A 25544-nucleotide genomic window follows, 5' to 3' on the forward strand; every position below is an offset into this window, starting at 1 on the left:
GAAAAAATTTCTTAACCGTCAATTTTCAATTCTTATATATATATTACTAAAACTAGAAATAGCTGTGATATTTATAACTAAACACAGTTCTCTTGTGGAAATGGTTTTTTAACAGTGTCATTTTTTTTGAAACCCAAAGAAAGCTGTGTATTAATGATAAACGTTACTGTCAGATTTGTGGTATATTTTCTGGCCATTTATTGAAAGATAGTTTATATATAACCCTCTCCCCCAAATTCCATTAAACCAAGATAGCCACTTATTAAATGAAAGCAAATGGTTTTTCTTGGGGTTTTTTCTTTTTGATGTGAATGTTTGATTCAGCCATAGTTCTTCTAAAACTTTCCAAAATGTAACATCCTTAAGTATGATCTCAGATTGTCTCTGCTTATATGTTGCAGAAAGTAGCAGCATTGTGCTAAAAGCTTTTAGAAATGAGGTAGGCTTTTTGTACGCACTGACGAAGATTCATTCACAGCTGCGCCCCAGTCACAGATGAAGGCCATGTCTTGTTTTGAATGATATGGGATCCTGCAAGCAATTTGCTCAGTGCACTCAAAGCCTATCTTAATTTTACTTTGGCTTAGGTAAGAACTTTTGTCCTTTGCTTATTTTTAACTTCACACTACTCACTGAGCTTCACATTTCCTGCTCAAACTTCAGGCCAGTTCTGAAAGGCAGAAGGTAATTCTCCAAGTCAGGACATTAGTACTATCAGATCACCTCCTGGGCCATCTAGTCAGGAGTTGCTTTTCTATCAGAGCCACTGTCTTTCAGACATCTGTTTTATTGTGTTACAAAAAAAACGAAAACAAACCACAGCTATAAAAATAACACATTTTCCAAAAGATAACATTACAAAAAATACAATTAATAGGGTTGGAATATATCCAGTAATACTGCTGGAAAAAGCATTAGTTAACATTGAAAACATGAATGATTATTTTAAAAATCTTAAAGCATTAAAGTGCTTTAATTTGTCACTACTTAGAAAGCGCATGTTCACAGCTCAGCAACACCCTGAAGTGCTAATCCCTAAAGAGTACAGTGTGCACAAGTGTACAGCTTTCAGATATGGTGGGCTGGCTGCTTCCACCCACTTACGTCGGTGAACTGGGGTAAAAGCCAGTGGAAACTGAGCTGGTAATCACAAGGAGCAGAGCAGTGGTTTCCTGCCTTCCCAAGCTCCTGAGCTGCCAGCGGAGAATGGGGAATCTGCGTAGAAGTGGGAAGGGACAAGTACACTTGTGCTACTGTGCTGGCACTTGCCGAGGTACAGCTCAGTTTTTCTGCGGCACTCCCTCTGCTAAGACTGAGGACAGTGACCATCCTGCTTGAGAGGAGAAGGTAGATCTTATGAGGTGAACACTGTACTTGCTCAGAGATGAAATCCTACCTCTGGCCCCTTTATGCCCGGTAAAAGGCCCTGAGCAGCATAAAGGAACTCTAAAAATTTCACATCAGGCCAGGGGAGGAATCCCCCAGTGCAAGCACAGTGGAATATAGCCATAAGGCTCCTTTCAAGGACCCCCTTGCAAGCCCCAGTGTAGGGAGTATGCCAAAGGCAGGACTGCAGTGTTGTGGAGATTCCACACAGTATGAAAGCCCCAAGCTGCTATAATTTAGGTCTGCAGGGCTGTCCAAACTATGGGGCTGTACAGTAGCCCAGGACTGGGAGGGCACAAAGTTGGCTTAAAGCTGCCATAGCCCCTTCTCTGCCTGAACTGTGAGTTCTGTGCTGTACCTCTTAGAGGTGTCTCACAGAATCTTACCCAGAGAGTTTCCAGCTGGCTTGCACAAGTCATGGAGATGAATACATCTGCATGCTTGACTTTCCTGCTGAGTTTTTCAGTTCAATCAGCAGACAAACAAAAGGCTTGAGGAAAATTAACAAAACAGCTATCCACAGGAACTGTAGGGAAGGAAGAAACCATTTCTAACCATTTGACCAGATGGGGATGATTATCAACAGTCTGGGAAAGCCAATGTTTGTTTGTTTTTTTAACACATACAGGTTAATGGTTAAGACAAAATTAACGGTGTTCTACAAAAAGACTGAGTTCTGGCAATATCAGGAACTTTGAGCAAGATTTGGGTGAATAATTGTAATTAATTATATGGAATCCTCTAATTCTTAACAGTGGGGTCCATGGACTTGTCTCTCCAGAATTGTATTAAAAATCCACATGGGAAAAAATGAATTTTTTTACAAGTAAGGCTTGAAATGTATCAGGTTTTTGTATGTTTACATGCTAGAGCATGAAGTTAATTTAATTATGACACAGTAGTGTCCTATTTAGGGGAAATTATCAATATTTTTATAGCATAAAGGTACATGAAAATAAATCTCTCTATCCTTACAGCACGGTGAATATACTGTATATACAGCATGTGTCTATATACACAAATAATTAGATACATGCACAGAGTCTGGAATCAGCAAATAAATTGCTTTTCTGCTCTACAAAAAAACAAAAGAAACAAATACTTTTTGGCAGTCCATCAGGAACGCAAGTCCTTTTGTTCGTGGGTATCAGTCAATGGCAGATATCCCTAAAGAAAGTGGAACAGTTGAGAGTTAAACCACTTTTTCACAAGACAAGGTCTTTATTATTCAGCCATCCCTTAGCAGACAGAGCAAGGATAGGTGGAATGTGGGGCAGGCTAGAGTGAATCAGAGACAAATGTGTGTGTTTTGCTTTTACATTGCAATAGAGTTTGATGTAAAAATGGTCCAGCAAATTGTAAAGTTGCACTGTACATTGGCAAGTGAATATTCCCCTGCCACACAAGGCTAAAAAAAAACTCTACAGCCCATTGAGAGATTTGTCAGCTGCCCTTTTTCCTCCCCTTGACCCCTGTCATAAAACCATTGGAATTTTCCTCCTGGGGAATGTCCCAGACCCATGTCCTCACACAGCTCTTGAGTTCCCATGTCTTGAGTAAAGCCATGTTAAAAAAATATTTCTCCAGACACTCAAAGCTGGAAATGTTTTGCCATTTTTCATGCTGGGATTCTATATTTTTCCCTATTCCTTTAAATCTCTGTGTCTGGACTCTTGCTGCCCACTGCTGGAGACCTTCAGTTGATCTCACCCTCTGTGAACTCTTCTTTTATGGACTGTTTGCGGGATTTGCAGTCCGGGAGGTCAAAGCCAAAGTCTGCCCACTCATCAGCCCCGCTGCGGTTAGGGATAGTGATGGTGTGACGCACACGGAAATGCACCGCCTCCATAACGCGCTGCCGTTGCAGCTCCCCAGAACTGCCAATGGAAATGGTGGAGGCATTGCTGCTGGAGCGGATAAGCTGCTGGGCTCCATAGTCATGGCTCTGTTTGAGTTCCTGAAGGCCTCTCCAGATAATCATCCTGTACTGTTCTGGGATCTTCAGTGCTCCGAGATCCTAGAACAACATCATCCTAAGGTTGGTCTCTTCAACAATAACTATTTGCTAAATAGCACAGTCAAGATAGAGGAAACCCATGGACCATTAAATGTGTTGATAAATGTGTGAGTATAGCCACAGAGTCAACCCATGAGATGATCCTGGCTTTGGGTCATACCCCATATCATTTTGTAAGGAAAAGAGAATTCTTTTGCTTTAAATGAATTTAGTTAACAGAACGGACAGTGTGAGGCTGACCCCCTTCACTGCAGTTGCAGCACACCATGTGAGGTGTCGGGTCATTTCATTTACTGAAATAAAGAGGAAACCATCATCCCAGTTTGCCTGCAATCATTTCTCTCTCCCCTCATAACCTGGATTAAGCCTTGTACTAAAACGCCAGGTCACAAATGCTGACAGGATGGGCAAAGGTTGCCTTGGGGAGCATGATCTGGGTGGCTGCTGTTTCTCTGCTCTACCAATATGAAGTGTCACGGGATTCTTGTGCATTAACCTATGCCATCATATGCATTAACTGATGTTATTCATCACAGACAGTAAGTGTTATGGTCATAATGTTAACCAGAAGCATGAAAACTTCGGGACTGTATCATGCATGCCAGAGGCTGCATCAGAACAAATACAAGTGGTTTGTATTTCAGACTTATTGAATTGCTGCTAGAGGTCCACATTAACTCCAAACACACAGACTCACTCATGAGCATTAATTCCATAGGAAGTAAGTATGTAATTAGGGGTTAAAAATGTCAACTCAGACACACAACCCAGCAATTGGTTTTGACCATGCCATACATGTGTTTTTTGGCAGATTAAAAAAAATCACTTGCAGGGTTAGTTATTAAAATGTTTCAAAACTAATCTAAGACTATGCAACTGGCCCCAGCTACCAATGAAAAATCATTGTGTTCAATAATTATACCATCTGTGTTCTTGATTGGTTCCTAGCTGCCAGACTAGGAGGGCATATAGCAAATATCTTAAGAATGAGATGGGATCAGGATAAGATCTTTGTCCTGGTCAAAATACTGAGTCTGGCATTTTTTTGGGTCTGTCATAGATGAAAAGTGTTAATGAATTATGTGTATGCTGGTTACATTACTGGATGCAGGGAGCCCCTTGCCTCATTGATGTCCAGACTGGCTGGATGACCTTACAATTTTCATCAGCACCAAAGGCAGATGAATTTCATGCAAAGTTGGCTTCTCCTCTCCCAAGAGATTGTCCTTCAGCCAAGAAACCGCTACAATAAGTCACCGCACCCAGAGGCAAGGGGATTAGACACAAATTAGAGCATTTCCCATGTAATGTATCAATTAAAAAAAGCCAAAAAACTGCAGCTCTTGACCAGCCAGCCCACAATATCAGGTCCTGGGGTTGAAACAAAAAATTGCTAAATACAAAAAGTCTGATTCTGACCTTGTTTGTTCTGTTTTTTTGCTAATGTGACTCCATTTGGCCAGTGTGGTTACTCCTGATTTGCAAGGGAGGAAGTTGGGGCCTGCGGATCTGAGCTAAAGCTCATCGAAGTCAAATGGGAATCTTTCCATTGCTCAATGGGCTTAGGGTCAGTCCCTGAGTGCTGAGATTCGTTTCAGTAGACATATTTAGTGAAAATCAATTCAAAGTCTGATTTCTGTATCTTTGGCTTTATTTTAGATGTACACATGAGGAGAACGATTGAACCTGAATTCTTTTTCATTTTTGTTTTTGTCTGCATTTCTTTCTTAATTCAGATTTCTGCTAGGCCTTGCATCCTACAGCCTGGAAAAATCAACAGTAGAGAATATTACAGTTTCTTTTAAGGATTGCACTATTGTTTGAAATCTATAGGCCTAGAAAGAATGCATAATTGGGAAACATAAAACATGGGGACTATAAAGCCTGTGTAATAGGTGCACATTTATTTCCTTTATTTGGTTGTCCTTGTTTTTAAGATCAACAGTGGGTAGAAACAAGTGATAAGAAGAGATCTTCCCAAAGCATTTACCTCTATGGTTAGATTCTGCAGGTGGTAAATATTCTGTAACCCTTGTGAGGTGAAATAGTCGATGCAGTTTGGACACCCCAAGCCTGTTAAAAAACTGCAGAAAGAATTTGAAAATAAAGTGGCATTAACTTGTCAGGTATATATGCTGTGTTCTCAAGTGTCACCATTGTGGCAAAGCACTTTTGAATTCACGTGAGCGTACGGGGACATTTTAGTGGACTCATTTCTTTCATTTGAAGGCTTGGCAACTCTTCTCATGCTACTATGGTATTATGGGATGCAAGAACCCATTTCAGGGATCCTTAGAACTCCAGGTCAGAGTTTTCTTGGGGCTGAAAAGCGTGAACTAATTTGGCATTAAGGTTGGAGAGGTAAAGCTCATGGGACCACATTCATCCTAACATAATTCCACTGGCTTCAGCAGTCTTCAGTGGTCTCAGTTAAATGACTTATATGGAATTACTCCAGGGATTAATTTTCCCTTTTAACAACTTGACTGAGGAAGCGTTGTGGAATTTGGCCCTAAGTTATTTGGTCAGCAATAATTAATCTTGGCAATATAACATTTGGAGCTGGAATATTTTCTGTAGTGCGCTTGGCTGCAGCTACAAAATGCTAGCACTGATTGTGCTACTCCGTGATTCTGGTAGTCCATCTGGGAAAACATCTGATGTATCAGTTCTTTAAGAAGGACATCAAATCACGGACTACAGACCTGTTAATGTATGGATATAAATCCTCTACTGCAGTTTCCAGTCACCATTGGCCCAAAAGGGGGACGAAGGAAGATCTGCAAAGTTCTATGCCAGTGTTTGACCTGCAGGGCAAGGTGCATTTTCGTATCAGTCTGCTAAAGGGATCAAGTTTTGAATGAACTTAGTGAAAGTGAATAAGCCAAAGCTCTTTGCAGGTGATTTGTGTTTCTAACCAGCAAGTGGCTGGCGAGGACAATTTCTGAAGTGAAAAGTGGTGAGAACACTCTCTGGTTTCATGAGCAGTGATTTCTCAGTTGGAACTAGTGACCAGTTGACCAGTTGCTAAACATATTTTTGAAGGTTAGAGTAAAGGAAAAGAGCATGAAACAACAACAGACAACACACCACAGGTCCAGTGACGTCCCTACCTGACGAGGCTGGGGTCAGGGTTGTAGGGTGGAGGAGGAGTGCAGTGTGAACCTGAGACCATGGACTGGGAGGAGTGGCCTCCGTTCATGTCTCCATTGGATTGCATGGGGTGGCTGTTCAACATTCCAGGTCCTGAGCACAAGAAAAAGCAAAAGAGTTTCCTTCTCATGGACTGTGCCCAGAGCGTACAGGGGAGAACCATTCAAAAGTTTTTGATTTAACTTAACTCCATGAAGCTACAACTGTCCTTTCCCAAGCACAGAGCCCCATTCTCCAGTCTGCAGGACTAACCTACTTCAGGGACCAGAATTCACCAATCGGGTCGAGGAGGGGTGAAGAAGCTGGAGATTCCACCCCGACAATCCACAGATTCAGGGGCAACCTTTGCAGACAGTGGCTACAACGTGGATCCAGGTAGCCTGGCTTGGGCAGGGCTCTCCCAGCTATTGGCATAGTGAGTTGTTCCGAGCAATGTAGCTGCGTAAGTGACTAATGACCAAGCCCATGGTAACCTCCTCTGCTTGGCATGTGCGAGGGGGAGGAGGAGGAATGTGGAGCTCAGCGTAGGGAGCTTTGCACTGCTTTACGTATTGTTTAGCCGAGCGAAGCTGCTGTCTGCCTGGCTTCTTGGCCCTTGGTGATTGCAGAGCCTGTGTCAAGTGGCAGTGTGGGTGCCTTACCCATTGGGCCCAGGTTGGGCCCGGAGCTGGAGTTGTGCTGCGGTGGCTGCCCCACCAGCTGGTTGACAGACGGCAGTTTATTGATCCCTCCTCCATGTACTTTGTTCATTGGTGAAAGGACGGGCCCGTAGGAGGAAGGGGACTGCAGGTGACTCCTGCTCGGGAAGAGTGGCACAGTCAGTTAGACCCTAGTGGAGACTGAGCAAATCAAACCTCTCTAGGGACTCCCTCCTGGGTGTCACCAGATTCCCACCTCATCCTTGTCCAAACTGAGATTTTAGCCAACTGCATAGCTGCACCAGTGCAAAACCCTGCTCCAGACGTGACTGACACTGATTTAAGGTTGGTTACATTGCACTGGTGCAAATCGTGCTGCACCCCTATTGGGGAACCCAACTTTTGTACCTGTCTGGAATGTGCATGGGATGCAGAACAGCTGGCTTCACCTTAGTACAGGTACCCTAGCAGGGCCCTTAAGGGCATTCTAATACATAGCATTTATACAGCTTCCCTCTCCACTGCCCTGTGCGAACCTTAAGGGTGGTCAGGCCAGCTTCCTGGATCCCTGTTTCGTCCTGCGGTTAATTTGATGTCTCTCTGGAGACTCCAGTGGTGACAGTGGACAATGTGGTCATGGTACTTACTGCCTCTGCAGGAGCTGCTGCTGCTGTTGCCGATAGGAGTCCACTAGCTGCTGCGGGACTAACTCCACGAGCTCTAGACTTTCCTTTATCTTCATGAGGATCTCAAAGTTCTCCCGGCCACGAACCTGAATGAGGGACCAAGGCAGCCTGTACTTCGGTCGGACTTGCCTTGTCACACAGCCAGTCCCACCTTCCCCCTCCTTTATCCGGCCCCCTCAAGGGACAATGTGAAGACAGCCTTAAGCACAAGCAAGGCAAGCAGCTGCCTGGGGTCCCATGCTTCTAGCAGAGCCAGCCTCAAGAAATTCAGTCCCCTCTAGTCCCCTTCCTGCAGGAGCAGAGTGGGGGTCTGATAACATGTCCCCTCCCTTAGCAGCAGGAAGATGCAGTAGCCAAGTCCCTGGCCGGGGGAGTGGTGCTGAAGGCACACAAGGCCAAATTCCCTCTTGCCACAGTGGGATCAGGGAAGAAGGTGACTTGCAGCCTTGTTTTGGAGCAGGCTGTTTTGCCCCGGGATTGCAAAGCAATTCCAGTGCATGATTCTTGCTCTCCGCTCCTGCTGCTTGGTGCTCAGTATTCATTGCAGACTTGCTCCCGCCCCATTCTTCACTGTGCCCAGTCTTAGCTCCATCGGTCTTGCTCCTTGCACCCTGTCTGCCCTCTGTAAGGACTCATCAGGCCTGTAAGCGCCAGCCACCCAAAGCAAAGCACTTCAGTGCTGTGTACTGCTGGGAATGCCAGTCCTTTCAGCGAGGTAACATATCCCTTTGTTGCCCTTTGAATTCTGGGAGCTGCTCCCCCTTATCCTATCCAGGGGCCAGCGCCACTGCATTCCCAGAGCAGGGCGCAGACACGACATGCAGGAGCAGATTTGATACTTACTGGGACATAATACATTTCCTCTTCCCCATGTCGCCTTTTCTTGACGCCAGCCCCTAGTGCTGGAATCCCCTGGGGGCTCTGTTTGAAAGCTGAGGAAGGAGACGGGAAACAGTATTATGGGAAAATCAAGTTAAATGTGATCACCTAAGCGGCCACTCCCTAGTACTTCCATAATGTTAGAATGGGAATGGTGTTAGAATAAAGGCACTAGCTCCTAGCAGTGCAGGCAGCTGCTAACGGGCCCTGCTGAATGAAAGCCAGAACCCAGGAGCAGGGAAACACAAGGCTTCCCTGACTACCAACAAGAGGAACTCCAAGCCCATTGCTGGACAATGCAAACCTTACTGCACAAACCTAACTATGACTCCAGCTCCCAAGGGGAGAAAGAGGGCATTGATGCATGGCCCTAGGTGCTTCGTGGTGATTTGCTTTGTTAAAGCTGAGGAAGATCAATATAGATCATTAAATTCACCCACTTGACAGGTGACTAAAAGATGAGTTATCACCATTGTGATAGAGCGCGAGTGAGACGCTCTTGTGCATGAGCAGATAAATCGCCAGGATCCTTCTGTAAGGTTTTACTGCAAACAGTTAAATAACTGCCCTGAGAAAGTTTTGCTCAGCATATGCCCAATTTTTTGGATGGGGGGAGGATTAGTGATGACATATAATATGCTTTTCCTCTGCCTCCCACTTCAGCCCCCTGTCCTACACTCAACAGAGGTTTTGTCTGCTGCTAACCTGTCTCTGGGAGGAGCAAGGCTTCAGAGTACAGCAAAAACTCCCCTGTAAGTAACTGGCCAATGCTGGATGGGAAGAGAGGGGGCAAAGAATTCCTTTCTGATGCCTGCAGAAAATAAGCTTAAAGCTTATGGACCATGTTAGTTTAACTATCTTAGCACTAACAAACACTTGCTTTTAATAATGACGATGATGATGAACAAATAGATCTGGCCAGTGAAGCACCTGCACTAATAATGTCACTCTGTTTTTCTGACTGCAAGGTTTATATCGGACGACAGCTGGATTTGAGCAATGAAGTTTGGATCAGCCAAACTTCACCACCCAAGTTCCGTAGTTCAGAGTGTTCGTTGGTGCTGCCCCTGGAAGCATGGGCCATGCTGTGGACAGCACCCACTCAGCAGTGCTAGGCAGTGCAGAGCTGGGGGTCTCACTCGGAGTCATGGGTCCCCCTTTCCTGAGAGGAGGACTCACTGCGCTTGTTGATGTTGCCATTTTTAGCTGCATTTTCGTTCAGGGCTTGTTGCTCTCGGTAATGATCTTCATCGGCTTTCCGATCTCGACCAGGACAGGCGCAGATCCGCCCTTCAAACGATCTTCTCCCCAGTACCTGGCCACTGGGGAGCAGAGTAAAAATCCAAAAGTATTTTTTTTGGGGAGGGGGGAACTAATCAGACTAAACTTCACTCTCTGTGGGGCTGGGTTTCTGTCTCTTGACTTTGTGTTGATCAATTATTCAAAAAGCTTTTAAACACTCCAGAAAATACTAAAAAGATGACAACCCCCTACCCCCCGCCCCCGAAGAGTTCAGGATAAGGAATTCCCTTGTGGTGAGCACTTTACAAGGGCTCTCTGCAGGGATTTGCTGAGCTCAGAAGGCCAAGGCTGCTGTACATAGACACTAGGCCTGATGCAGCACACAAGGTGCTGTGTTCCATGTAAGGTCTCACACTGATGCACGGGCTCTTGTGCAGGGCCCTTTGGCTGGGGGTGAATTTCTCCCCGGTGAACTTCATCTCCAATTGGCAAAGGGCTAGTACAGTTACACCCTGGGAGACAGGAAGGAGCAAGAGTTTTTTCAGGCTGTGAAAGATGTGCAGGGGGAGAAGCCCAGGCCCCTTTGCACACCCACCTCCCCCACATACCCACCCTCTGAGGCTCTTCGTAGTCACTAACTTCCCCATCAGGGAACGCCACTTCCCCATCTCTTCACTGTGCTTAGGACTCTCCATGCCAAAGATGCTTGGCCAGGAGTTTGCCTTGGGCTGCAGCTTCCAGAACTTTATGGGCCGTCTTCTCCTCTAGGGCTCTTGCAAATCGATCTCGGGGGGTTTTGCCAACTCCTCTGTTTCACTGCTGAGGCACTCCCCAGCCCCAGATGTGAACTGGGTGAGCCTCTCTCTAGCTATTTACGCAGCTGAAGTTCAGCTCGTAACCTTGTCCAGGAGGCCCCAGGAGAGCCAGGCTCAGGAGTGCGAAGTGGCAGGGGAGGGATGTCTGTCCTTGGCAGCACAGGTACCATAAGAATGACTCACTCTCTTGTCTCCAGGGTTATAATGATGAGGATGGGTCGCCTGTTCATCCCTCCCACACAGCTGCTGTTGCACATGAAATTGTACAGAATGGTGGTGAACTCAGTCCCAACCTGCCCAAAAGAGAGTAAATGACATCATGGGGGGGGGGGATTAGTGTGTCGGGGAAGGGGATGTTAAAAGTCATGAGGAGATGGTGGCAGGCCTCAGTCACTGCAGCAAAGGGCTGCAGACAGACAGGTGCAAAGAGCATGTCTCAGCTTGCAAACCAGTGGGGGGATTGTGTGTGTTGGGGGAATATTCATGGAGGAAGGCAGGGAAGATGAATTTCTGACCCTTGCTCTAAAGAAATATCCCCTCGACGGGGGATTATGTAGCCACTGTAACTGCAGAGCGCCTATGTTATGTCCACATCAGGCTGGTTTTGTGGGACCTTATCGCTAAATATTTCATTCATTGATCTGGGCGTGTGACATTGCAGCTGGAAATCAACACCACAACTGCACTAATTTAATGGTGCCCTAGGGGGCGTGCTAAGCTTTCCACTCACCATTTTTATTTTATTTCATTATTGGCCTTTTCTGCCCTTGAGCAGTGACTAGCTGGGCTGAAGTTTCTGTTAACCTGCACAATGCTCTGCGAGCCTGGTGGGTCTGAAGTAAGATTCCCCTTTAAAGGGAGATGCTTCGGCAAATCCAGAAAAGGAAGGAGACAGGCACAAGGTATTTGCTCTCCGGGCTGTAGCAAGAGGGTTATTACTCTCCAGATGCTGCAGTGCCATCAGGATCCTTGGCAGGGATCTAAATTCCACATGGTGGATGCTGCTTTCAGCCACCCTGGTGCCACTGGAGTCACTGCAGCGTTGGAGCTAGCAAGGCAGCTATAACTTTATTTAAGAAAACTATTATCCCTATTTTCACCCTCTCCCCAGCACCTCTAATCCTCTTCAAGCAAAGAGAATACCTGTGGTGGCTCATATGGCACCATTACACTCTGCCTTCCTGTGACAGGGTCGTCCACGTACTGAGAGAGATTGTTGCCTTCCACCCGAATCAAGTGGCTGGCTGGAGCGGACTGGCCTGCAGAGGCAGAAGGGAGAGTTAGAGAAAAAAACCCTTCTCGTGGGCTTGCCGACCTGAGAACATTGCATGGGGTGATTATAAAACAGTCCTGCAGTGAGAGGCGGGAACTCCCTAACTACCTAACCCCTTTAGAAAAAAAAACCCTAGCCCCATTCTTTCCTGCTGCGTTTGACTGGGCTAGGCTGCATTTTCAGCAGGCAAACGGTTCTGCTGGGAGAAGAACATTGTAACAGCAGGAATCTCCTGCAACACTTCGGGCTCTGATCCTTTTGTCTTCTCTAGGTGGAGTCTAGTGAGGGGCTCAGGGTGCTGGCTGGAGCCAAACTGAGTCCAGGCTCCCTGCCTGTCTTCCTCTGAACGTCTTTAAGGGAGATGAGATCAGTGGGTAACATTTTCAAAAGCACTTAAGTAGCTCTGCTCCATTGATGTACAGGGAACTTAGGCTTCCAAGTCACTAAGGTCCAGATGCTCAAAGGTATTTAGGCTCCTTACTTCCAGTGAAATCAATGAACACTAGGTGCCTAAATACCTTTGGGGATTTGGAACTTGGGCACTTTTGAAAATTCTATCCAAGTGTCACAAATAGCAACTTAAGGAACTTGTAGCTTAGCTAGAAGGTGAAAAATCTCTAACAGGCAAGCAGATCAGACCTCAAAATAATTTGCCTAGGGCACTTGTCCTGGCTTCCCCGGCAGAGGGCTCCAAGAGGACAGACAGCACAAGGAGAGGTAAGGTAAAGGATGGTGCTGTCCTGGCACGAAGTGGATGGAGCAATGAGATCAGGTCTGAGCAGAGGTAGCACTAACAAGCCCTGGAAGCACTGCCTGAGCTGTCTCACCTGCCAGCAGTTCAGTCTTGGGGCTGCCAGGAGCAATAGTTCCGAGCACACATCAGGCAAAACATGGTGGTTTCATCTGAGCTTCACAGGCAGCTTTTTGGTTCTCAGAGTGAAAGGGGAGAGGAGGGGAAAGACTCCTGTATACAGGAGTGAAAATGGAGGGTCTTGAAGCCCACCTGTCAGGTGTCACGTGGGCCTGTTCATTGTCTAGTGCAAGTCTTGGTTATGGGGAAGCTCTGGGATACAGGTTATCAGCATGAGACAGGTTCAACCAGAATTATTGTCCCCACCTGGGAGGCAGAGGACGGAGACACTGACCCGCTATTTGAGGGGAGGAGACCAGCTCTCACCATCATTAAAGTCGCGTCCCAGCTCATGGTTGGGGCAGCGCTTCACCACCTCTGTCACATGCTCTGCCTTCTTGTAGACGGGCATGGCCCGGATGACAGTGCCTGGCGGGGGCGGCGTGGACACTTTGATCTGGATGGGGCATGTCTTGGCGATCTGACAGTAGAGCTTCTTCAGCAGCGGTGAGTACTGGAAAAGAGCAGGGAGAGCTGGGCTTAAGGGCACATCCCTTGGCACAGGCAAAGGGCGATCGGGGATGGAATGGATCGTGGCATCAGGTGTGTCACCCCTGGTCTGCAGCTCTGTTCCTCCACTGCCCTCATCTTCATCTGCCTTTCTGCACCCTGGCTGCACCAGAGAGCCAGACCATGCATGTGCCTCTGGCCGGCACACCTGGTTTTCACGCGGAACGTGGCAGGGTTTGCTAGGGGGAAATGTTTGGTGGCATCTCAATGAAAATGATAAGCATGTAAAGGAGGAAGAGTACTGTCCCCCCCGCCACACACACACCCTGGGGAGAGCAATGGCCAAAAGCCACATTCTACCTTCATAACTTATACGCCTGCAACCTGACAGACCTCAGGGCTGGGTCCAGCAAGTCACTGGGGCTGCATAGGTATGAGGCAGAGGGCGGAACTTTCTTCTGAGACTGCGGAGACAGCTGACCGCTGGCTGATGGCTCCCTGCCCCCTCCACAGAGGGAAAAGCAACCTGACTAGATGCAGCCTGGCTGCATGGGGTCTGTGCCAGCATGTGAGACAGGAGCTTTATGTGCCATGCCTAGACGATAAACCCAGGGCTTCCATTCATATTGAGTTAGGAGACAAAAACTCACCCCCCGCCCATCCCTGGTATCTGCTAGATGCCTGTATGACCCTCCCCTACGCGCATAGCTCAGCAGGGATACCTGATCAGCTCCCTGAGCCCTACCCTCATCAGTCTTGGCTGAGACTCTCCTCAGCGAAGATCTGGGGATTTTTTTTTTTGGTGGGGGAGGGGGGGGAGGCTTATTCCAACATGCTGGAACAGGCAGGTTTGCTCAGGGATCCCAAAAATTCACCAGGGGCTAGAGGAGCTGTTCTGCACCATTGGCTCCCTGCACAGACATGCTGCAACAAGTCAGGATGAACTGGATGCAGAGGGTAGGAATGGAGGGAAGAGCCCCCTTTACAGTGTCCGATCCACTCCCCTTCAAATGGGGGGGACCAATCATCTCCCCCACACACACAACAAACTTTTAAAAACCCAGCTAAAACAAACGGGGGCAAACCCATAAAGAGCTTTTCTCATCAAGACACAATTCCCTCTTCACTGCCCGGTAGCTCTGAGAAGGAGAGCTGTCGCTTGGCAAAGAGACTTATGCACTCAGTGAGTTTTCGGCCCCCAATCAGCGGACAAGCTGCACTTCTGCTACCATTGGCGGCAGCAGTGGGGGTTGGGAGGGGGAATCAGTGTATTATTGTTCTTGATTTCCGAAGACTAAATCTCTCCCTTTTCAGGATATGAATTCCCACAGCCTTGGGCCTGAGCTGCTGTGGGATGCTAACTTTACAGCATCTGATGTCTGTGCTTCACTTGGACCATCTATACACTTGAAATTAGCCCGATTTCACCCCTGGGTGTAGCTGCCCCACTACAGATCTTTAGTATAGATGGTGAAGCCAGCGGTTGCCCTCCTTGCAGCCAGGCTGAGATCACTGGCACAGATCCTAGCTTTCCTTTGCTACATCAGCGCTGCCACCCGGCTGGCTGAAATAGGGGCTAATTCTGCATAGAGCCCTGGCCTCAGAGGCCAAGAGTTCTTACTGGAGGGTGGTAGCCAAAAATCAGTTTCTGAACCCCTGATGGCCTCAGATGAGTTGAGGGGCGCACTCTGAATCCAGCTCCAGAGAGAGAGGCACCTCCAGACACAAGTGCTTACTCTGCGGTATATTTCTGGTAGCTTTTCTGTAGCCTGCAGCTGTGCCAGCAGGGAAGGGAGAGGTCCAGGGATCACAGGCACAACCCTATGACATGGTTAGGGTTGGCTTTGAAGCAGGGTCTCCTGGATTCTCACTGCATGAGCCTGGGAAAGTTCACAGGGATAAGCAGTGTCTATGCAACACGTTAACATCCTTTGGATGGAAGGTGTGAGGGAAGCTGCGTTACTGCCCCCAGTAGGGCACCCATTCCCCAGGAAAAACCTGCACCCACGTCCTTTTGTTATTCCAATGTGGAAATGACCAAGACTGGAGTATTGAGGGGACTTATTGGCAGCAATTCTGAAAAACTAGGGTTACTATTCAGTGCTTAAAAGGCATCAAGGAGCAGCCAACCTCCCTGTAACAAACGGGAGCTGGAACTAAACTGACCCAACTCACAGCTGAATGGATCGGGGTAGCAAGCGCCTCTGCGGGATTTACACAGCCCAGTTGTACCTGCACCTAACACAGAGTGTTCAGCGCCAGGCAGTGCGGTACCAGAATGATATTGCCACTTTGAGAGAGTTCAGGGAAAGCAACAAAGATGATCAGGGACTGATGTTTGAGGACTGATTAACAAAACTACATCTGTATGTCTTGGCTATGAAATTACACCCAGGTGGACACATACACACACACACACACACACACTCTCTCTCTCTTACTCTTTCTCTCTCACTCTGTCAGTCAGAGCCATGGGCTTCCACTTATGTTACAGTAGAGCTGAAAGCCTGGCCCAGAGTGCTGCCCAGACACAGGAGAGGCAGGCCCTGCCCGGAAGTAGGTACACTCTAAATGAACAAGGAGGATCACCTTCTCTCCCTTGCACATAGGAGGAGAGGAGAGGCACCACAAGCTAGGAGCTGAACCCAGCCCACAAGGCCGTCCTTGCTCTGAAAGTGAAGAAAAGGACATTTAAGAGTAAATCTCACTAAACGCTTTGTAGCCGAGAGCCACGTAGGAAGAGAGCCCCAGGGGCCATCGTGGAAGCCCCACTGATTTGGTTCTTATAGCTGCGCTGCACAAAGCAATACAATAGGGACCAGCCTTGTGCTGATGTGTGTTGTGGCTTCTGTTCTACTAGGCCTGGTCTTTTCCATTTCTAACTCTGAAGCATGCCCACTGCCCACTGAGCGTACACATGGAAATAAGAAATGTATTTTTTTTGCTGGCATATTCTCAGGAGGAGTTGCTGCAGCCTGGCATTCTCCATCACTTTGGTACCCAAAAGCTCATTATTTTTCTGACACTTTGAGCTCTAAAGGCTCTTGTTGTCAAATAGACGTTTAAAAGTGCTCAAGTTCAGCACTCCTGCACCCTACAGCGTGTGATGAAAATGGACATTTCTTTTCCTCTGGCTTTTCTGATCCTCCCCCTCTCTGCTTTCTGTGCATTTCAACCCAAGTGCCAACATGGCAGGAAAGCAGAGAATTGAAATAATTACTTGTTAAAGAGCCAATTTTTGCCTTTTGTGTCCTAACCACTTTGAGGTTATTGTGCTAATGTAAAGATTCTTTGTCTGCTGGCAAAGGGCATCGCTTGAGAAACACAGGTATTCCTTTGAAGTTATTTAATATATCACGTCTTCCTCACATTGCCTTTCTCACGTCAGGCTACACAACAAGCTGCTGTTGTGTGCACTTCGTAATACATCATGAGTGGTGAATGCATTTCCAGATTGTTCTTTGAAGTAATTCTGCATTGTCCTGCCACAATCTCTGGCCTGAGTTGGAAGTATCTGTATAGATCCTAATGCATGTGCATTATATAACACTACCAGAGTATCCAGGACCCATGTAAGTCACACACACCTGAATACTTGGGCCCACTTTGGGGCACTGTGGGAGTGATTTTCCAAACAGCTTAGTGCCTCAGTTCCCCTCTACCTAGAGCCTCTCAGAACTGTGTAGTGCCTTGTTATGCCACTAGTGTCCAGTTTTGTACGGCTTCCTACCAGACTCCGGAGCAGAGAATAGCCAGAAGGGTCCGGTCTGATCAGCCAGTCTAACCTCAATATTACTGTAGCGGAGACTGAAGACACTGTACTAAAAAATGTCAATTGCGAGGGAGATATACTGTAGGAGAGAGAGAGAGACAGTCAGACAGATGGTGCTATAGCCCCGCAGGCAGTCTGAGACGTGCCCGGAGTAGTTGGTTGTATCTAGAAAACAATTTTATTTTTACCATTGAAATATTCTCCATAAGGCTCTTACAGGATGTGCTTGATCATGTGAAAGAGAAGCAAATTCCTCCTAGTCAGGAGCTGCCATTAAGAAAGGCAAACCCTGGTGTTTCAAATGCACAGGTTTCATGGGTGTATTTGCCTCCATTGGAGAGTCACTAATTAGCATTGTAATGATACTTTGCATTTAGATGGTGCTTTTCATAGGAGGATTGCAAAGCCATTGCCCAGCATGAGCATGTACTATTAGCCATGTTTTCTAGAGGGGAAACTGAGGCACAGAGACTTGCCCCAGAGCTCACAACAATCTATCTATTTCCCGTGGACTAACCAAACTTTCTCATGTAAATCCAGTTTCATGGTCAGGTATCTACCAGGCTTAAATCAGAGTACAGGTTACACAGCAATTAGCGTAGGACCTACCAGCTAATCTCCCTGAGCATGTAATTACCACAGCATGTACCCCACCAAGTCAGACCTGTGCAGTTACCCTGCAAGTACAAAAAGACTTTCATGGTAATCACTGCCAAATAAAGTACCACATGCCCCAATAGATAAAAACAGCATGGAATCTGGCAGGGATGGAGCTACCACCATCCACAGGTGTTTGTTCTCAGTGCAGCAATTCCCAGAGCAGGGTGGGCTCAGCTGGGCTGAATTGCTCTAGGAGCCGAGCTTATTAAAGGAGTGATCTGAGGGCTAGAGCTTTCCCCTTATGGTTAGGGGCTGAGCTGGAGCAGTCATTAGGCCTTTCTGTGGGCAGAGATGCTCTTTGCATAGTTGCTCCACAGATCAGTGGGTAGCTGTTTTGTCTCCTGACCTGGGAATGTGTGTTGGTTCTGGGGTGCAGCCAGCTATGGGTAGGGATAGCGTAGGGCACAGTGCAAAGAGCTGTAAATGAGGCAGCAGGAGGAAGTGGTGAAAAGGATGTCAGCCTACTCTGAAAAGCCAGGAGGGAGCTTGCCAAGGGCAGGGAGCTCCACAGGCAGGACACGGAACTAGGAGCCTTGTTACTCTGGTACACTGGAAATGCATCTAGATGGAGGGTTTCCAGAGGCACCTTGGCAGGGTGGTCAGCAAAGCCTGTTATGTATTCCTCAGCCCGGAAACACCCAGACACTGAGCTGCCAAGGGTTGCTCCAGTGACTAGGGGGTGCCAGTGACTGATCTGCACTAAGGAAAGCTGCAGAGGTCTAGTTTTGACAGAATGAGGCCGGGGTTTGGGACAGCTGGGTAACATTATTGGCTCTGCCACTGACTTGCTACATGACCTTGGGCAAGTCACCTCCTCGCTCTGTGACTCAGTTTCCACACCTTAGCAGTGGCGATAATATTGTTACCTAGCTCGTAGGGGGTGACAGTTACAAGGCTTGGTTCATTAAGCTCTGTCAAGTGATTTGGGCTCCTCGTACTGTCTCAGTCACATCCCAGCTTTCTGTAGACTGCTAAACAGTGAATATGCATGACATGCCTCTGAGGTCACCTCTGGGCCTGATAGTGTGTGCGGGTGTTCCTACAGCCCCCTGTATGGCTCGGCATGAGGGGATTTTCCCACATGGGGTGGAGCACAAAGCATAGGGTCTCAGTGTCACATGTCCTGCCTTGGTGGGGCATGGAAGAATGCTTGTGAAACAGTCCACTGCTTTGCCACTTGGTAGGAAAAAGCCACACTGAGGTCCCAGAACTGGTGACATGTCACATGTTTTCATACAGTTACAGCAAAATACACAACAGACGAGTGAGTCTATGGGATGTCACGGAACATCTAAAGCCAGGGATGGGAGAGAAGAAAGGAGGGGAGAGCTACCTGGTGCAACATCCCTTTCTTCCATTTCAATTAAGCATGTGGCTCCCCTCGCTCTGTCAGTACATCGAGTCCCCTTTCCATTCCACCTCTCCTTAAGCGGCTTTGCAGCTAAGAAAGAGTTTTTGGTTTTGTTGAGACCTCCTCTCCTCTCCTACACACACCTACAGTGCAAGCCAAGCGCTAGTTCCTGCACGGTAGGGCATGCGCCTGTTCAGAGCACTGTCTCTTATCCCAACAACGCGCACCTTGTGCCAAAAGAGACCACCACACGGGACACCTGCAGGGTTGGTAAAGCTTGTCCCAAGCCATCAAAACACACAGAGCAAAAGCCAAATTGTGAGACAGCAGGAGTCCTGCAGCTCCCTGGGCAATGCATGTACATGAGAGTGAAGGATTCTGACTGGAGACAAGCTGCCTTGGCTGCAGTGAAATGCTTTAGCAGCACAGGTGCTCTTGTTCCATTGCACTGGCCACGTGATTCTGGCACACCTCCAGCCAGCCTTAACTTTTTCCTTATACTGAGGTCACTTTTATCCCTAGTCACTTGGTGCACCCAGGGGTTTACTCCCATGCTAGTTTCATGCTTATAAGAGATGGGGCTGCCGCTATATCCTCCAAGGATTGTTGCGAGTACCTTTGAGTTTTTAAGATGATGATGCTGTTTTTATGGTTCTGGTCAGTTGAAGAACAGGACCCCGTGGCCAGTGCATTTCTAGGTGATTATAGCCTGTCTTTCCAAGGCAGAGGGCCAAAGGGCAACTGGTGCTAACCACCCAGGAAATGCTACTGTCGTTGCTAATTTAGCAATCTGTATTAGTGCAGATCAGAGATCACCAACTTTCCTTATTCCGTGATCTGAGTTAATCATGTGCACATGCATGCTTAGCTGAGACAGAGGCTGGCAATATGTTTGTGGTGATACAAAGTACTGTGAAGCATTTGCAGTCACACACAATAAAACGCATAGAGACACCGTACGTATGAGACAGAGAACAGCTGAGTGGCCTGCACATCAGATTTGCAATCGCTAGACTCCTTGGAACCATAGGTTTGAACTGTGGCTGGGTTGACTAGGCCCTTCATCCTTCCTGTGCAGATAACGGAGTTCCATGCATTCACTGTACATGGGGTGGGGCTTTTGGAGGACAGCTGACATTTTGAGATCCTGTCTGCCCTGTATGGATGTTTATGATTCCAGAGTAAGGATTCGCTCGGGTTTATAGTGAAAATTGCCCTTTCTCTGATTACTCTATGATGTGCCGTGGGCTGCTGTACCAGGCCGGATGTCACTGGATTAGCAGCTCTCTAGGGCAGTTTTTTAAAGTATTTTGGAGCTCTTTCCTGCTGTGTTAGTGTAAGCTGGGATTGAACACGATCTACCACCACACAGACACATCCAACAAAAATCGGTCTAACCCCTGGAATCTAAAGCTGAGTGCCTAGCAGCTGACCTTTCTGGCAAACTTGCCCCCTTGGTTTGAGTTTTGTACGCTAAAAAGGCAGTGTGAATTGGACGTGATTTTTGTTCCTGTCTCAAGGCATGTTATCTTTATCGTGCCTGCACACAGCATGCAGCTGTCTCAAGGTCTCTGCTGCCCTACAGCTCTGCACTTATCAGTTCCTATCAAGATTGCTGGTCAAGCCAGATGAGGGGTGGACTGATGGATTTATATAACATACGACTTCCAGTAAATATTAGCAGCTACATTCAAAAGCTCCCTTTTAGGTGGGTCTTTGTGTTGTGGGGGCATGTGTGTGGATACATTCTTCTAGGAAATTCTGCTGTGGAACCCAGGCCCAAGGAAATGCCATGAACGTCTATTCCCCACTGACAGACCAGTGCAACTTCTCTTTGGTTTCTTTCCTGTCAGCTGCAACTCAAAATAAAGCAGCTATCAGGTGAAATACTAGCCAAAGGGGAGAGAATTTAGGAGAGAGAAACGAGGAATGACAGGGACCTTTTCCGCTGAGAGCCATGAAGCGACACAGAGAGGGTTTAACACTGTCTCAGATGGCAGGAGCTGCAGAGGAGACAGTTCTCTGACCAGCAGAGGTGAGATTGTGCAAAGGCCCAGGGAGTAAGTGAAGGTATCAGGGAAGAGAGCCAGAGCCAGGGAGTTAGCTGGAATCATGTCTATGGAGGGTTTTAAACACAAAGAGGGGCAGTTTGGATCTAGCTCCTGAAATAGAAGAGGTGTTTGAAGAAGGGGTGAGGCGGATGGATAATAATTTGTATATACGACATGAGGGTGAATTTGGCAGTAAGGATTCTCCTGGCCTGAGTCGCACAGATGTGCCACTGTCTGATTACACCTAGGACAGGTCAGCTTCCTGTTATAAAAGCAGTAGAGTTCTGTGTGACACCATGAACATGCCTCTTTGTGACATGCCCAGATCTTAGGCTAATGAAGAGTGTAGGATCTGACTACATTTTGATGACATACTGAAGTCATTTTCTTAGATGTGATACCATTCAGCATCTAAACCAGGCTTTGTACTTACTTTAGATTAGATTTAAATAGTCTGTCCTGAAACACGTACAAAGCTGCAATTTGTGAGCACAGAACAGACAAGCCTGATCCCTGTGCTTTCGCCCATGTAACCTACATACTCTGTGTGATTGTGATCTGATACATTCATTTTCAGCAGGCAGCATGGCAAAACCAGGGTTATTTGGGGGGTTCTTCCTGGCCAGGTGTTAACATACTGACAACTCCTGTCAAAGGATCCTTTCATGTAGACATTCCCGGGCAGTCCCCAACATGCCTGGAAAATAACATTTTTCTGGAAGAGTAGAGGTGCATTATGGTAAGTTCTTCGGTAACACATGCTCTCATTATACCATGTTATGACATGGATAAATCTCTGTTAAATAGCAAAAACGATTGCCCTGCAGGCAAAAGAGCTGCAGCCGAACACAGACATGCCTCCACTGATAACCTTATCGTGTCTTAACAGCTCCAGGATTGTCTTCAAAGATCCTTCAACAATAACAAGCTACTCTTTTAAGGAACTGTGTGCTGATAACTCAGAGAGTGCAGTAGTCTGTTTTATATCCCATTTCAACGCTGCATTCAATACACGGCTCTTTTCTTTAGCACAGATGTCCTATCACCTACCAGTCAATGTCCACTCAGTTCATCCATCTCCCATTTGCATGCCCTTTGCTTTCAGTAGAATTCTGGTGGGAGTGACCAGTTCCTTGCCTCTTAGAGTTATTCCTTTGAAAAGAGTAGATGTTTCTTTCTGAATTAGCCTGTTCACGGCCGCTATGCACCAGAACCTTCTATTTTAAAAAATGAATTATACTTTGCATGTATACAGCCTGATTTTCAAAAGGAAGAAGCCCAAAATATTTTGCACTCACTATAATGCACGTGAAATTTCATATCTAGTTCAGATGCCAAAGTTAGACATCTAAGTGGTAATTTGCATGAGCTAATAATCTATTGCACTTGCATTTCTGTCCATAGTCCTGGGCGTCTGGACTTTTGAAAGTACTTAGCACCTTTAAGATACCAAAGCACTTGACAAGCATTCGTTAAGACCATCCCGTAGTGCAAAGTGACATCTACTCCTGGTTGCATTGCTTGCACTCCATATATATCAATAATCCTCAGATACATCTTCAGTCCGAGTGATTGTACTATGTTTTCATAGATTCATAGATTCCAAAGCCAGAAGGGACCATTGTGATCATCTAGTCTGACCTCCTATTTTCAAGGTTCTTGTGTCAGTTTGGAGAAATTGTGACTCTGCTCTTTCTTGTAAAAATTTGCTGTTCCCATTCGAGTGAGAACTGGAAAGAAAGAAAGACAAGAATGGCTTCCTGAAAGGAGCTGTTGAACAAGCATTTTGAAAAACGTCTTGGACCTTTTCCAAAGGAGCTGTCCCTGGTCTAGGTGGAACATAGTCAGACTAAATGTAGATGTTTGTCTTTACTCAGCATGCTTATCTAGTGGCTTCATCAGGGGACTAGCTCCCAGGACACCTGGGTTCTACTCCCTTTTCTAAGTTCCCAAGGTGGATTAATCTCTCACCAGAGAGACCTCCCTCTTAGGATTCTGTTTCTAATATAGACTAGATCTTAAATGTGTTCCCTGTTCCGTCACCTCTGATTATTCCTTCCCTTTATTTTCGGTCCCTACTGTACCCTTTGGCTATTTATAGACCTTTAGCATCTTCCTTCCCACTAGCTTTATTATTAATGTTATTTCCCTCACTGAACAAAGGCAGAGACTGTCTTACACTGTGTTTGTATAGGAATGAGCACAATAGGGCCTCAGCCTAGCTGAGGCTTCTAGGAGCTACTCTGATAATTAATAGCCAATAATGGTAGTAGCACCAATCTGATGTAGACTGAGCCTGTTCTATCTGAAATATCTTCTAATCCAATTTTTGCCCTATTGATGCTATTTCTAATGCCAGAATTTTTTCATTTGTTGCAATGAAAATCAGACCTCAACCTGCTTAGATGTTTCTTCTCTGCCACTACAACTTCCTTTCTTTAAGTCAAAGTAAATTCCAGAGTTGTAGGACTTATTGAACGAGCCAAATTGTGAAACACCAACAGCCTTTCACTATTCAAGCACATCTCTGAGCTAATCCCATGCATTTTTCCAGTGCCTTTCACAGTGAAGAATCCCAGAGTGTAATGAGATAGAGGTCACTTCCCCTATCTTCTGAAATGCAGCCATTTCTGGTGGGACAGAGCAGCCATTGTGCACCAGTGACAGAAAATAAAAACACTCCTGGGGATGTAATCTGCTCTTGTGATAAGACTCTTTAATAACATCCATCCCAAGGCTGATATTTATCATCTATAGCTTAGATCCAAGGAAGGGTTTTATAGAAACTGGGGTCGAAATCCCATTCGAATACTCCACACAAACTCAGTGAAGTCTGAGCTTGTCTGCAGTGTCAAACTGCACCGAGCTTTACAGTTTACTGCCCTGCACCCTGAGCAGGGGAACAGAATTCCAAACCCCACGAAGGATGAAGCTACTTCATTGCTTATATCTACTGGCGCTGCTTCCTGTGACGGGGACGGGAGAAAAGAGAAGCATTTTCCCATAGCACTTGGAGAGCCTAAAACCAAAATCTAATCTAAATATTCTGTGTGAAAAGGCCTAATGGAAACATCCCTTCCCCCCAATTCTCCCTGTTCTGCAGAACCGCTAGGCGGATGTGTCCCAACAGATTCTGAACTGATAAAAACCTTATTTATCTTCTGCTGTTGACACAGAAGCGTCTAGACTTGCCTACTCAGGAGGCTTGGACCCGAGTGCTGCTTCTTTCTTTCTTGAAGGAAATGATTTGCTCAACAATTATTTTTTCCCCACTATCTCCCCCTACAGCCCCCTCCTCCTCCTTACATTCCAGTCTCCTCATTAGTCCTACTCAAGACGTGTTGGAGATTGCAGTCAATGGATCCCAATAAAGCCACTAGACTGGCAAGAGGGAGAGAGAAAAGAAAAGTGCTGCCGCAGGCTGCTAATTTCCTTGTACTCCCTAGCAAGCAGCTGTGGAGCTGCATCCCAGGACAGGTTTGGACAGATCACAGCAGAGAGGTGATAATAATGTGTCTGTCATTTTACTTAGACATGTAGGATCTTGCAAACCGCAAATACCGTTAACTGGCTCGGACAAATCTGTTACAACAGATCCTGGAAGACATGCCGACTGCAGGGCTTTTTTCTTTCTAATTTTTTTAATAACCATTTTTTAATCGCTGGTCTTTATAATTTCTCACTGAGCTGGAAATTCCCATCACAAGTTACTTTGTTTCCCTTTTAGCGTGAGCAAGGATGTGGATGTGTCCAGGGCATCGTGTGCACTGTATCAGGAGATGTACACAAGACTTACACGGACTGTCTATAAAACTAGAAAGTCCCAGTCCTGTCTGACCCCACTTCCCATCCACTCTGTCCATCCCGCCAGAAGAAAAGAAGTGGAGTTAGTGGCCATTAATGATCAATTTGAAGAGAACAATCTCAGGTCTTTCACACTGAGCTGCTTGGTTCTGGACACTGGTGATCACAGGACGGCTGCAAGTGAATGTTTAAATGAGCAGGACAGTAAAAGGTTGGAAATATAAAGGGAATGTAACAATACCTAGCTCCTATACAGTGTTTTCGTCCATAGGCACAGAGCTCTGTACAAAAGGAGGTCAGTAGCATTATCCCCATTTTATGGAATGGGGAAACGGAGGCATAAAGAAGGGCAGTGACTTGCCCCAAGGCCACCCAGCAGAGCCGGGAGTAGAATCCAGGACTCCTTAGGATCATACGTCTTCCCAAAATCTCCCCTGGCTGCACCTATACAGTGGGT

General features: G+C 46.7%; 1 protein-coding gene across 4 annotated transcripts in view; it reads right to left on the minus strand.

Moving 5' to 3' along the window:
* Positions 1–61: 61 nt before the first annotated feature.
* The window catches only part of TP73 (tumor protein p73), a 74812-nt gene continuing 49329 nt past the window's right edge, over positions 62–25544 (minus strand). For 3 of the 4 annotated variants that reach the window (XM_032763723.2, XM_032763722.2, XM_032763724.2), the window contains 10 exons: positions 13267–13453; positions 11960–12075; positions 11000–11109; positions 9939–10081; positions 8724–8812; positions 7842–7966; positions 7198–7352; positions 6517–6649; positions 5394–5487; positions 62–3403 (listed from right to left, as the gene is read on the minus strand). In XM_032763723.2, the coding sequence (XP_032619614.1) occupies positions 3083–3403; positions 5394–5487; positions 6517–6649; positions 7198–7352; positions 7842–7966; positions 8724–8812; positions 9939–10081; positions 11000–11109; positions 11960–12075; positions 13267–13453 (1473 nt within the window). In that variant the 3' untranslated portion in view covers positions 62–3082. The remainder of the gene's footprint in view (positions 3404–5393; positions 5488–6516; positions 6650–7197; positions 7353–7841; positions 7967–8723; positions 8813–9938; positions 10082–10999; positions 11110–11959; positions 12076–13266; positions 13454–25544) is intronic. The other variant, XM_032763725.2, reaches the window with a different exon arrangement.

Source organism: Chelonoidis abingdonii, chromosome 23 (assembly GCF_003597395.2).
Source record: "Chelonoidis abingdonii isolate Lonesome George chromosome 23, CheloAbing_2.0, whole genome shotgun sequence".
Classification (NCBI taxonomy): domain Eukaryota; kingdom Metazoa; phylum Chordata; order Testudines; family Testudinidae; genus Chelonoidis; species Chelonoidis abingdonii.